The sequence below is a fragment of the Corapipo altera genome, unplaced genomic scaffold, assembly GCF_003945725.1.
Source record: "Corapipo altera isolate COAL_440 unplaced genomic scaffold, ASM394572v1 1, whole genome shotgun sequence".
NCBI classification, from domain to species: Eukaryota; Metazoa; Chordata; class Aves; order Passeriformes; family Pipridae; genus Corapipo; species Corapipo altera.
The window spans coordinates 763,835-778,524 of NW_020884873.1; the positions used below are offsets into that span (position 1 = coordinate 763,835).

The 14,690-nt window shown below is 39.0% G+C and overlaps 1 protein-coding gene across 1 annotated transcript in view; it reads left to right on the plus strand.

Moving 5' to 3' along the window:
• The window catches only part of PTPRO (protein tyrosine phosphatase, receptor type O), a 155,457-nt gene that overhangs the window by 96,260 nt on the left and 44,507 nt on the right, over positions 1 to 14,690 (plus strand). The window contains 7 exon segments of the mRNA XM_027653677.1: positions 1,495 to 1,653; positions 3,596 to 3,748; positions 5,374 to 5,820; positions 6,803 to 6,964; positions 9,676 to 9,875; positions 12,225 to 12,345; positions 14,198 to 14,391. Coding sequence (XP_027509478.1) covers positions 1,495 to 1,653; positions 3,596 to 3,748; positions 5,374 to 5,820; positions 6,803 to 6,964; positions 9,676 to 9,875; positions 12,225 to 12,345; positions 14,198 to 14,391 — 1,436 coding nt within the window.

The following is a 14,690-nucleotide window of genomic DNA, read 5'->3' on the forward strand; positions in this document are numbered from 1 at the left end:
CTGCTTCTCATCACACTGCAAACTTAATGCTGCAGTGAAAACACTGTGCTGGTCACTAAGTTTTCTCTTACATTACAGTCTTGCTTTTCTATCTTTGATTAACCTATTCCACCCTCTGTGGGGTATTCCCCCTTTTGATACTGATCTTCCCTTTCATTTACTCTTTCTCTTGCCCATCGTGACTGTATGGTCTTTGGAGAAAAATATTTTATTAGTTTTCCTCCAGGGCCTACAGCAGCAGAACTTTGAACTCAAATGGCTCCTCCAAGGCCATGCTAATCAACAGCCTGAATTTTGCAGCCTGATCCCTACAGTGTGCAAGAACTAAATCAACATGCTGATCTTTGTAAGGATGTAGGCATAATTACATTAAATATCTCTATTAAAATATGTTACTATGACAAATTTCAACCAACAGTATAACCTTGTTTTGAATATCTTCTTGTCTCTCTTAACCAATGCATAGTTGGGTTGCTATCATTTTTTTTCTTGCTGAGGAGAACATCAAGCAAAAAAGGTTGGTGGATTGTTTTTTGTGGGGTTTTTTGGTTTGTTTGTTGTTTTGGTTTTTTGATGGCTAAAGAAGGATGAATAAAACTGTGACTCTCTTATTTTTAGCAACAGTCCAGACTCCCAGCTGCAGTGAATTGACATAGTTTTCCTTAGCTCACAGAGTTACACTGGTCTAGATTCCACATCACAGGACCCAGGGATGTTTTACTTACTTTTTGTAGCCTACCTGGCTCAGAGTTCAAAGCACTAAATTGTCAGTGCCTCACTTATCTCCTTTCTGTGCACAGAAAGGCTTTCCCTGTGTCCTCCAATAAACCATTTTACTTCTCTGCACCTCAGTTCTTAATCTATTAAATAATGGTCATGGTTCTGCTGTATTTTGTAGAAGTTTGATGTGGATAAATATGTTGAAGATGGTGGCGCTCTCACACAGTAAGAATGGTGACTGTATAACTACCCATGAAATAAAGAAATGCGTAGATAAAATAGAAAATCTTCCTTCATGCATCTTCCTTTGGCCATTACGTGATAAGCTTCTCAGTTAATCTTAAAAGCTTACATTTATACCAAAGTCACAAGCAATTTCAAGTGTTTTGTTGGTTTTGTCTGGGCACTTTTATGTGATTGGTAAGTATTAAAGATGGAGATCTTCCTGAGGTGATGACTGTGAGTGCTGTAAATAATAAATGCTATATGTCAACCTTATTTTTTATGGGAAATACAGCATTTTTTCTCTTAAAGCTTAAGTGTCAAGAACATAAATTACTTTGGGGGGAAGGTGGACACAGAAATATTGAGTTTGACAACGTCCTGAGTAGCTTTTCCCCAGACCTCTGTGAAGCCCTGAGGTAGCTTTAAGAGGGCCTGTGCCATACCTAGCAAAACCATTTATTTAATTAGTATATATGTGTGACAAACTCAGTTTACCTATTAATCTATTCCTTTCCTCCTTTTTTTTCCTTTTGTTTGTATATCCTTTAGAACCCCTTCCTGTGAGCAATGTTTCTATCTATGATTACAAACCATCTCCAGAAACAGGAGTATTGTTTGAAATTCAGTACCCAGAGAAGTACAATGTTTTTACCAGGGTAAATATAAGCTATTGGGAAGGAAAGGACTACAGAACAATGCTGTACAAAGGTAGGAGAAAACTATTCCACTAAAACTGAATGCTAACTCTGCTGGAAACATTTTAAACGGTGGTCTTGGGTGTGGTGTTGACATGTATTGTTTATAATGAGTTATATTTCTGGAAATATTCTATATAATAGTTTTTATATAATGAAGTAAGGGATGGGTCTTTGATTTGAACTGGTATTTTCACTTGGGATTTTTAAACTTGCTTCTGTCCTAGTTCTAGTGATATTTCCTTTCTTTTGGATTTTAGAGGAAGACTTGGTGGTCTGAATTTTTTTAATCAGTCTGAAATCAACCTGGGGAGGCATCCCCAATTCCTAGTACTTCCAAATTAACATGTACACTAAAATCCAAAAAATAATTTCCACCATTTCTTTTTATCTTCCCTGCAATTCAAAAGAAAAGGAAAAATGAAAGAAACCCAAATCTCATTAGGAAGGAGACAGACACATTTTTGCTTTCTAGATGTGTTCATTGAAATCCCTGGATTTTTGTGTCAGTTGAAAGCACTAAAAAAGATCCCAGTCTCTTCCCTCTGGCCAAGGTTTCCTGTCTGGTAAATAGCTGATAGGAAAGCTTTGGGATGCCACAGAGCAGGGAAACCCATTCAATATGCCTGATTCTTGGCACAGGATCTAAAACTGGTTGTTCTGTATCATCATACAATGACACAGTGCTAATAGTACTATGCTGTATATTACTGTAGCATTCAGTATTGTCCCTAAGCTAATAAACCATGCTGGGTAATATAAATTTCAATCTTCTTAAAATAATCTAATCAAAGGCAATCAATTTAACAGTCTAGACAGTCAGCCTAAACAATTTAAACAACCAGTCTAACTACCTAAATGATCTAACAAGAGCAAATTCTGCTTTCTTTTTTCATTTTTTTATAACTGAACTCCCTTTTGCCTGTATAGCTTCAGCACAGCATCTGTCTGAGAGATGTAAATGTGACTGTCCTGTGGGAAGCACCCTGAGGGGCGAGAAAGACCCACACACTCTGTGGGCCCTAAACCCCCAAAGGTAAAATGCCTTTGAGGAATCCAGTATGTACAGAATTGAATTTTAGGCACTGAATTAAGGCTTCCAGAACAGAAAACTTGTCACTGTAAACTCTCTTTAAAATCAGCAGAGGGAGATAAGCACCTCCAGACGGAGGTCAGAAAATTTTGGTGTCTCTGCTTCAGTACAAATTGGGTCTAGAAGTCACATTTTCAATGCTGTGAAGTGTCAAAAGTTAGGAAAGGCAAATCTGGACCATAGCAGAAAATATAGGTGACCTCTTTCCAGAGAACAAAAGGGATACCAGCAGTAATTTTTATCTTCTACAGCTAATAGATGGTTCCAGGGGCTATAATGCTAAAACTGCTGATAAACAAAAAAGTCAGCCTAAATTAAGAGACTCACTAATCAGCTTGCACACTGCTTCCTGTAGCCAAATAGCCCTAAGCAACTTTTCTACAGCCCACACGTGCACTGACAGTGGATGTGAGCCGAGCCCTCAGTCCTACAACCTGTGCTCAGTTGCATGTGGATGCTCCTTTGAACATCTACCCTGAGCCTTGTGCCTCAGTCAGCAAAAGACCAAAGAAGGTTTTGCGTGCAGCAGTTAAAGGTCTGCAGGAACTGTCAGATGCTCTTTGAGATACTCAGTGTCATGTGGAACAGGTTGCCAGATTCAGTTCCCCTGCCTGTGAAAAGTAGTTCATGTTTCTTGTGCTGGGCTTTTTTTTTTTTTTTTGGTAGCAAAGTGGCTTTAACAGCCAGGAAAATTTTTGGCAAACTGAATTGTTATAATTTCGTGTCTCAGAGCAGGCTGAGCAATGTTTAAACATCTGAAACACTGCCAGGTCAGCATGTGCAGTTGCATTATCAGAAAGTGAACGTTTGATGCATTATCCTCTGCTTTCCTTTCTTCTTTTCTTTTTAAATCTTTCTGCAGATTTCTTTAAAGGTAAAACAGTTTTCAATCACTGGCTGCCAGGTATATGCTACAGTAACATCACATTCCAGTTGGTATCAGAAGCAACCTTCAACAAGAGCACTCTTGTGGAATACAGCGGGGTCCAGCACGAGCCCAAACAGCACAGAACAGGTGAAGAAAATTATTACATACCATTTCTTTCAACTCTTTATAGCAGCTTTTCTTTCTGTTGTTGGTAGGGGATGGACCCCACAGAGAGGAGGGTCTGTGCAGGAGCAGTCCTGGGAGCTGCTCCAGGCCAGGAGCCTGGGAAGAGAATGCTGTGGCTGTTCCATAGGGCTATGTGTACAAACAGTGCAAAGGGAAATTTGTGTGAGTGTTTCTGTTATAAAACTTGCTTTTTAGAAAATAAATTCTGCTTCACATGAGATATCCTCGGCCTTGCACCAGGAATTAATTTTTAAGTCAAGGGAATAGCTGCACCGAGCGTACTATTGCTCTATCTCTATTGGCCTGTCTCCTTGTGCAGTGAATCAGAGCTAAACAGTTAGAGAAGGCCTTCTTCATTGTGCAGTTTTCTATCACAGAGAAGAATGTTATAGTTGCCCCACTTGGTGGCCAGTTTGTGCCCTGAAGCATGAACTTTTAATTTCCAAGATACCAATATTGCAGAGGCTGAAAATTGCATTTGTTCAGGGTTCAGAACTAATTTAATTTGGTCCTGGGACAATGCCCAAAACTCTTCTAGTAATCTATTGGACCACAGACAGTTTTCAGGGTCCAAAGTGAAATGAACCAGTGTTAAAATCAAAAGACCAAATCCACTGATGAATACACTGATGTTGGTCCATTGCCTTGAACAGAAAAAAGCCAACTGCTGCCAGGTGAGTTCAGTCCTGAGGATCCTAAATATAGTTATCCAGATATTGGACCATAAGAATGCAACCAACAGGATCCCATTTTTCTTTCCTGATGTCCTCCCATCCATCACTTTTCACGTAAACTGCAATGAGAATATGGGATCTGATTTTGTATTAGTGGCTGTGGCTCGGACAGGGGAGGTGAACAAATTAGTGTGTTGTAAAGTGCCAGCATAAAAGGAGCCAGTCAAAATTATTTGCAGAGGCTACTCATGCTTGTGTGTAAGGAGAGGCAGACAAGCAACTACAGTGAGACAGACAAAATGCTGTGTGATCCCCTCCTGGCACTTCTTTGCGTGCCAGAATCTTGTCTTCTGGAGACCAGACATCTTAAGATCAAGCTTTCAAAAATATTAAAATTTAAACTGATGTTTAATGCTTGTGAAAAGGTGGCTGCTAAAAGCATTTGAAAAGACCTACAGCAACGGGAAGGTCATTTTTTAAAAATATGAGCCATGTCATACATTAGTTTTGCATATATTTTTCAATTCATTTCTATAGAGGTATTTTTTACCTTGATCTTCCTGGAAGACACAATAAAGTAAATGAAGGTCCACTGTTAAAAAAATCACACTCAGATAGCCTTGTTGCTGTAATAGCACTGAAATCTGATTTACTGTGACTTCACATCTACTTTTCTTCCTAATATTCTTGAATCATGATTCTTCTGTGAAGTTATACTCAGCTTGATCCCACTATAATCACACCTTCTATGTGTATATGTAAGAGAAGGGAGAATAATAAGAAGAACAAGTTGTTTCGAAGTATCCCTAGCTGCATTGGTTTTTTGCAAATATTATTTGTCTGGGGAATTAACAGATGTTGAAGGTGCACACCAGATGCATCTTAAAAGGCTAATCCTTACTTCTCTTTCAGTTCCTTACCCACCTCGAAACATTTCCGTTCAGATTGTGCCAATCAGCAGAAACAACTGGGAAGAGCACAGCGGGAATTTTGCAGAAGAATCATTTATGGGACCCCAAGAAGTCGTAAGGAAAGAAAAGCTTAGCCATTTTTCTGGCAACCCACCTGAAATTCCAGCAGCAAACACATCTGCAGCCTGGTGGGAGCACCGCTCGAACAGCACTGAGTACGAAACCACGTCGCAGCCGTTCTGGTGGTCTAATGAAGCTGAGTCATCAGAGGGTGAAGAGGAGTTTGTCAATGCAGTTTCCAGTGATTACGAGGCCAGTGATGCCAACAAGTCTGGAAGACCCACGCCAGAGCCCCCTCCCTTCCTTCCAGTGCAAATGGTGCTGACCTGGTTACCCCCAAAGCCACCTACTGCCTTTGATGGTTTCCATATTAATATTGAAAGGGAAGGTAAAGCAGAGTCTTAAACCCTTCTCGTACCTCTTGTCTCCAATTCCATTGATGGAGTGTCTCTACAAACTAGTAATTCTCTAGTAATTCTCTAGTACTGTACTTCAGAGGGTTTTGTTAGATCCCCTGTATTTCTTGAGAAGTTTCTTGCACTGAATAGCTTCTAGTTCTGACTGGACGTCATAAAAGTAAGGCAGGAGAGGTAAATCACAGTTTGCAGTTCTCTTTTGTTAAACAACATTTATACTGTTGTACATACCATCTCACTGTTTGCACTGTAGTTTTTGTAAAACCATTCTGGTTATAAAAGGAAGGAGAAATGAGCTGATAGAAATTTGAGACAAAGAAGGTGCATTGTACCATAGACTGTCACTGAGAAAGGTTCTCAGGGAGAGCTGGACTGGAGGGGACATGCAGAAAAGGCAGTCTCGATTCAGATCAGCAGTTGTCACAGATTACAGCTGACAAACACGTTCTTCAGACCACAAGGAGGCTGTGGTAACAAATGGGGAGATTTTTTTAAGAGATGAGGATACAAAAAGATTGCCATGTTGCTCAAAGATTTTCTGTTTTAAAATCTATTTTATCCAAATGAATTTTACTTTCTGGCAGTTTTCACAAGCCTTTCCATGCTGAAGGAAAATACTTTTTTGTTTCAGAATAAGAATGCAATAGGTGGAAAAATGGAAGGTCCTTTTCTCTCATGGTGTGATTTTTATCACTAGCTCAGTCATGGCAACCCTATTTTATCATGCCTGCCATAGAATGAAAATTGTTACTCTGCTCCTCTACTGCAAAATTTGTCATTAATTACTCTTGTGCTGATGGCAAAAACTATAACTACCAATGTAAATCCAGTCCTTTTGGATACCTTTTATTCTCATGGCAGAAAAAACGTTAACATTATGTAAATAATCTTCTTAGTCTCTGGAGCCTTTCAAATTTCAATTAATCCACACTTTTTTTTCCCCTCCTGCTTTAGAGAACTCAATGGAATTTTTGACAGTAAGTGAGGACACTCACAAATTTGTTGCTGAACTGAAAGAACCAGGAAAATACAAGTTATCTGTAACAACATTTAGCTCCTCTGGCTCTTGTGAAGTTCGTGGAAGTCAATCAGCAAAAACACTTAGCTTTTACATCAGTAAGTATCTCAACAATCCCATCTTTTTCTCCCAGAATAGCATAACTGTAATGTAGAGTTTGACCACTGTGGCACTTTTGGCATCTGCTGGAGGATCAGAAGAGTTTGATCTTCTGTAATTCCCTGTGCCAGTGAAGGAAATATAATGCAAATATGTTATATATTTTATCCTGTCCGGATGGGCCTTCATCCTGTCATCTTGGCAGACCTAAGAACTGAAAGCAGGTGATGTGATGGAGTCACTACCTGGGGTTCAGAAGTGACTCACTGAAAAAAAATAACCCTTTCGCATCTTTCAAAATGAGGATTTAATTCCAGGAAATAATTGGTGGTTATAGAGAGTCTTGGAAATATTTAACTTCCCTACTCTTGGGTTAGGGACGAAGGGCAGCTCAGGCTGAGAGTGTGGGAATTGCACAATTAAACACTGAACTCTGAAATTGCATGGTCTCTGAGAGAACATGGAGCAAATTACAGTAGGTGAAGTAGTTCAGCCTGCTAAATTTAAAGGAGTAAAAGTAATTTATTATTTCCCTGTAGAATCCCAGAGTTTCTTAACTGGAGATTTAGTAAAAGGCAAAGTATTAATAAACTACTGTGTAAACTAATACTGTGACTGACAATTAGATCAGCAAGAGAGACAGGTGTTGGTGAATTCAGATCATTATCCTCCTGATGGCTGTGGTCACCTCTGTACCTTTTCCTGCAAAAGGAAATAGATATACTCTATAGAATGCCCATACAATGAGAAAGGGGAATACTTGCAACACTACACAGTTTTACTTGTGGGAAGACAGTGTCTCCCCAAATCATGAATTCTGCAACAAGACACAGTAGCTAAAACTGACAGAAAAATTCATATTAAAAGGAAATGCACTCAAACACTTAAGTGCTTGAGCCGAATAAAGATTGTGTCTTTAGTAGCTCATAACGTTTACAAATACTAACTATTTAGACTTAAATTTATAATAATCCTTGACTACACCAAACAATTCCACTATCTCTAGTATTTTTTTAACAACTTTATAGTTGAAAGAAACAGTAACTGAAAAACAAAGAACAAAGAGAAAACAGCACATGAGAGAAAGTGTCTCTGCTGTTATAATTTCGCTGTTTTCTGGCTTTCTTTAGGAGTAGTTATTAGACAGTTTCATTGTATGAAAAGCATTAAAGTATGCATATATGTGACACTGCTATTACTATCAAATGTTATCCCATTTTACAAGGTGTGATTTATTTTGGTCAAGCAATATGCATTTCAGGGTCCTCCATCAGGTGTACTCCCTGTGGACAGACACCTGAGAGAAATGAAGGCATACTAGTCCACAGTGTAGGGGTGTGGATGGCAAAATAAAGGATGAACTTGAATCTCATTGGGTATAAGTATTAAGACGTTACAGGAATCTAAAAATATTTCAATTTTACATATAACATATGAGAACACTTGGGGTTTGGGGTTTTGTCTGTTAGTTTTGCAGGCTTTTAGAACCAGATGAGGATTCTTGACAGTTTTCTTATTTATTCTGTTAAATGCAAGATCCTTAGTATTTTAGATAGATTTTTTTTTGTGTGTATTTCTGGTAAAATGCCAAATCAGAGATGTGTACAAGTACTCTTACATTGAAATTGCTTTTCTATTCCTCTTTATAAGTTTGAGAAAGTAGGCCTTTTGTGTGGGGACTACAACTCTGGGTCATGACATGTAGTATCTCCGTTGCCTTAATGCCAATGCTGAAACAGTTTCTGAATAGCAAGAACTACCTGTACATCCACTGGCTCCAGAGACTAATCTAATTATCAAATTCCTCTTTTTTACCTGCATGGGTGTGGGTCTGCTGCCGTGAATAAATTTTGCCCTTGGCTTCAGTCTTATCTTATCCTTGTAGCGTTCAGTCAGTGAATCATCCTGTCAAAGTATTGGCTTGTATTACACAATGCTTTTGTTGTACCCAGATAGCAGTATGGATTGCCAAATCTTATAGGGTGATCTCACACCATGTTCTTGCTCTGGTATTTGTTTTATTTTATCAATAAACGTAAATTGCCATTACAATTACACGGAGGAAGGAATGTCAAGGAGAGAGCTGTCACAGGCATCACTTAAAAGTGACAAGAAGAACTAACTATTTTCATGAAATCTGAAATTTTGACCAAGTCTAGCTGAAGTTATTTTCCAAACTGTTATTTTATCTATAAAGCTGCGTTGTCTAGCAAGTGCTTCAAAAAGTCTGATGGTGAATGAGATTCTCCACTGTGGTGACCTCTGTGAATTTGATTTTCATGCTTCAAGGCTTAATAGTATGCTTGGAGAGTATGTTAGTATGTGGAGAGGCGAAAAATTTTGTGTGCTTATCCTTAATATTGGTCAATGATCTGTACATTATTGCCTATCACTGCTTTTAAACATTCCCTTGAAGGAAATCTGATATTGCTGGGTGGTTTCTGGTAAGCAAGAGAGAATACTGCAATCTGAATTTCCAGAGAGTCACATTTCTTTTGTCATCTGCTCTGCTACAGGTAAAATAACTCAAGCCACAGACTGTTTCCCAGGGGCTTCCACCTTGACTGCCTAAGGGCTGTGGAGATGGACAGCTGTGAGTCCAGCCTCCCTCACTAGCATTAAATAATTCCATGAAGGAAGGGTGTTTTAACATATGTGCCTCAAATGGATAGAGTGGCTTGCTCACATATGCTTTTGGGACATGTCCCAGGTCCCACAGGTGAATGGATAGAGGAGCTCACTGAAAAACCCCAGCATGTGACCGTGACAGTGCTGAGCTCCACTACTGCCCTGACATCCTGGACAGCATCACACGAGAGCGGTGGCAACAACACCATTGTGTCTGTGCTCTCCCTGACCTGTCAGAAGCAAAAGGAAAGTCAAAGGCTTGAAAAACACTACTGCACTGAGGTAAGGAGCAGAAACTGGAGCCTGTTCAAATCCAGGAAAAAATTTCCCACAGTCTTGCTGTTTGGAATCATTGTGCTCCAGGGCTCTGTCAGGCTCAGGGCTGCAGAGTAGGGGAGAGCACAGCATTTAGGAACAAAAGTGTGCAATACACCACAGTATTGTTAAAACAGGGTTTCTGTTGTACTGACTGTGACCAATCCTTTCTTCAAGCCTATGAGTTATGGTGTACCCTTTGAGACATTTTTGTGGCAGTAGGCAAAATGGTGCCATACCATAATAACACTTGGGCAGGTACTGTAATCCATCTGTATTAAGTGGAGTGCTCACATGCATCATTATAATCAAATTAGCATAAATTATTTCCTAGCTATCCTATAAATGAATACAGAACCTGATTGTAAACTTTCTGGAAGTTTAGAGATGATCAGAAGTCAGCTTTTCTTTTCGTCCATAGGAAAAGATGTCAGCACTGGGAAGTAAATAGCAGTTCAGGCCACCTGTGATTTGGATGGACCACAGTTCTTTATTGCTGCTGTGTGTGGGACGTGTTTATAATCATCAAGAATCCTGAATCCCAAAACATGCCAGTTTTCTGTTACTTGAAGGCCTTAGTGAGGGCAACCCCACATCAGATTCCGTCTTTATGATGGGTTGGTGGCGAGTGGCTTCAGTGAGAGAGAGGTTTCAGCCCATGTCTCAGTAACCTTATCAAGATGTTGATAAGGCCATTTTCTGAGCAGTGCCATGATTTGTGCCTTGCTCCCGAAATATGTGTGATGGAGGAGTCTGCAAAGGACTGCAGTGCTGCCCTGCTGCGCCCTCTGCTCACCCATGAGAATGGAAGGAGACCACTAGCACTCCCCATAAATCTTCATCTCCTTCAACTCTCTGATTAGCACTGCAAGGGAATTAATATGAGAGTCTGTGTCCCTTAAAAATGTCCTTTAAAATGAATCTCTATCAAAAATTTTGAGGTTTATTTCAAGAATGACTGTGAACTTACAGGGTTTGGAAGTGTCTTTTCATGACAATTTGAGAATTGTTTTTCAGAATCAGCTTGTAATCTCAAGTTCTTTATTAAAAGTGTGGTCATTTAAATGGGAAGCAAAACAATATGATAGGTGATTATAAACCACAGGTCACAAGTATATACATTTATGATTTAAGTAATTACTACAAGATGCATCTACAAACTCAAAAATCTAACCTATGAATAAACAAGATATCTGTAAAAGTACATGTGTGTTTATTGCCAGTAGGTAGGAAGGTCTAACTACGGTTACTTGATTCTTTCTGCCATTACAATTTTTTTTTTTATCAAATTCTACCAGTTTTTATACATATATACCTGCTTATTATAGCTGGTTTGAATTCTTCTGGATGAGCTGAAAAGGGGCAAAATGCAGTGCAAAGTTCTATCCATTCTAACATGGTGCAGGATTTAAAAGTGATTCAGCTTTCCAAAGCAGCTGGTAAAATCAAATTCTGTTCCTCACTAAATCTGTGCTGGCACTGATACATTCATGTGCTTTGCAGTAAACCACCAGTGCAGAGGTGGCTGTGATACAGACTTTGGAAAGGTTGTGAAGAAAATATTAGGAGGAAATACCAGCCTGCAGCTCGAGAAGGGAATGTGTGAAGTCTTCTCAAAGCTGTTCTGTGCATTTGCTGTTAGTGGAGTCTCCAGGAGATAAGATTTTTTGTATTGTATCAGACCAGGAGTCACTTGGTCAGGCATTCTGCCTCCAGCTCTGACTGGAACCTGGTGTGGCACAGCAGAAATTTTAATGGTGATGTTCAAACTTGTAAAGAAAAACACAATGCCCCTTAGTCACATTTTTTAATTCCATGGAGGGGAGAATGACAGAGAATAATTCCTCTCTGATTTCACTGTGGAGTCACTTACTACATGCATTCAGAAGACAGCTTTTCCCATAATGCTGCCTTCAGCTCACATAGCTGCATTGGATGATGGATGAAAAGCCTCAGGCTTTGATTGAAAACACATGGTCTAAATACTCCAGCCTGAATAATAGCACCTGAAAATTAATAATGTAGCCTGAATATTTTAATAAACTTTGACAGCAGGAGAGAGTGGGTCTACAGTGTGATAGCTGACCTTATGCAGCCAGGCAAGTGTGATTCTCTGAGTCAGATTATTTGTCAAGTCAGTCCTGACCACTTTCACAGTTTTGCCATTTTTGACTCAATGAACAGATTTTTTTTGCTGTCGATACCAGTGTGTTCAGATTCCCGCCTTCTGTAACTGGAGTCATCCAAGTACAGTTTCAATTTCTTTCTAATTAACCAAGTAAATACTTCATATCTGATGTGTTCCCCTCCTATTAGGTGAATTCAAGCAGCAGCCTCATTGAAAATCTTGTTCCTGGTGCCCAGTACCAAGTTGTGGTCTATTTACGGAAAGGACCATTGGTGGGACCACCTTCTGACCCTGTTACATTTTCCATTGGTAATCCCTGCACCTACTGTTTGAAAAGTGTTTGTTTGAGTTTGTTTTCAAATATGTGTAGTATATTCATAAAGTTCTAGATCCCAAGAGGGAGTAAAACATTGTCATGTTGGTTATTTCAAGTCTAATGAACACTTACTGAGAATATTTTTCTTGTATTGCCTAGCCCATTACTGAGGTGGTGAAAATACTCCTTCAGTGGAGGAAAGGTATTTCACATTTAAATGTTATTACCAAAATTAAATAGATAGAAGTTGTGGCCAGGAATCATACAGAGAGTGCCCTGTGGAAAGAACTGGCTTCACCCTTGGACACTTGAACATATGTTTGTCTCTAGTGGTGCTCATTTTTGATGAAAAGAGAAAGAGATTCAGTGTACAGAGTTACTTTCGCAGAGAAATGTTCAACCTGAGTCACCCAACTTCTCCTTTTGACGAATAGTCTGCCCAGTGGAAGAGCAGGTGTATTTTTAAGTCTGCATCCTCTCTGTGATGTAGAGAAGAAAGTGAAAAAGAAGTCAACCTTTTAACAGTTAAATCCTTACATAAAAGCAAATATGTGGACTAGTGAATATGATGAGGGCCTTTTCATTCTAGGCAATATCCTTGTATATTTTCATAAATTGGGTCTGAATAAAAATTTGAAAAGTATGCTGTATTTCAGTAAAGTAAAAAGATAGTAAGTAAACATATATTTAGTTATTATTGAAGTTTCTCTCTTTGGACAATTTTTTTAAATGCTTTTGATTTTCTTTCTCACTGTAGTTAAAAAATTCTATTTTTATTTGAGAAAGTAAAATCATGTATTCCCAAAGTAAATTCCTTCATTTTCTCCCCTTTTTTATGGACTCACTTCCATAAAAGTTTCTTACTAAGCTCAAAATGGCAATCAGAACATCTCATAGGTTTATTATTATAAAGAGGATGCTTTTATGCACTAACACAACAGCCATATGAGTTTTCATTTCATAAAAGGATATTGAATTTGATATTAAAATAATAGAACTGCAAAAAAAATTGTTCTGTGATATTATCAGCGGTGGTTAATGATGAATGAAATTCAAATAAAATAAAATCCACTTTAAAAAGTGCTCAATTCTCCCCATGTTTAGCCTAGGGCTCACTTTCACTGTGTGAGTATTAGCACTTTAGAGAAAGCAAAGAAAAGGCATAGTAAATGATTTATAAAGGTAAAGGCAATCATGTGTTAGATGGATTGTAGTAATCTGGGTGCTAGTCTCGGTTCTGACCCAGTGTGCAATAGCTGGGGCTCTGCAACCCTTGTGAATTATATCAAAGTACTTATTTAAGTAGCCTCAGTTAAGTCATGAAGAATAATTGCTTTCCAGACCAGTATAGGTTGTAGAAGTTGACCCTTATGTGACATTTTTCAAATCACTTGACTCCTCTTTCTCAGTGTCACCACCTGTGAGGCAAGAATAGCAATACATGACAGAACCTTTAGGTTCCCCAGGGAAGGAGGGCTAGAGATAAAAAATGTTCTTTCTTATGGTGTCATGGCTTTTGATGCTTTTGTTTTTGAGCATCTTGAAATATCTCCTAAGCATCCTGATTTTCAAAGTAAAATGGAACTCTCATTTATGAAAAAGCAAGCCCTGTGCCTTATCTCAAGCTAAGCAGCCAACACCCAGTGGTCTGTAGACATTTCTGAAAAAGTGGTCTTAAGCTGGAGAACAAATGCTTAAAAAATGGTATTCAACTGTGTCAAGGAAGCTCTTGGGAATTAAGTAAGAAACAAACCAGAAATAGGTAGAACTTGATTAAGGAAAGGTATTGTTTTACAATAAAGTGCAACTGATAACACATTACTAATGATAATTTCTGATTTATAGTGCCCACTGGAATAAAGGATCTGACACTTTACCCTTTGGGACCTACTGCTGTGGTTTTGAGCTGGAACAGACCTTTCCTTGGGGTGTTCAGAAAATACGTTGTAGAAATGTTTTACTTCAACCCGTCAACAATGACCTCTGAGTGGACAACCTACTACGAAATAGCAGCAACCATCTCCTTAACTGCCTCTGTGGTAAAGTGACCATTCCTGACTGTTGCTTTTCCCTGCCTGTGTGGTCCTGGCACTTCTTTGCCCAGGACCTGACACTTTGCCCAGCCTTTTCCCCATGAATACGTACATTTGCCTTTAAGCCTGGCACAATTTTTCCAAGCAAAGCAGAGAAAATGGCCCATATGCTAGAGGCATTTTCTGTTCTGAAGTAAGGGAGTGCCAGCTGAAGCGTGCTAAATTTCCAGCAGAGTGATGAGGCAGGAGATAAGCCTCTTTTTTTGTTGTTCAGCAAGTCCAGAGGCGGGTTCGGTTTGTGGGTC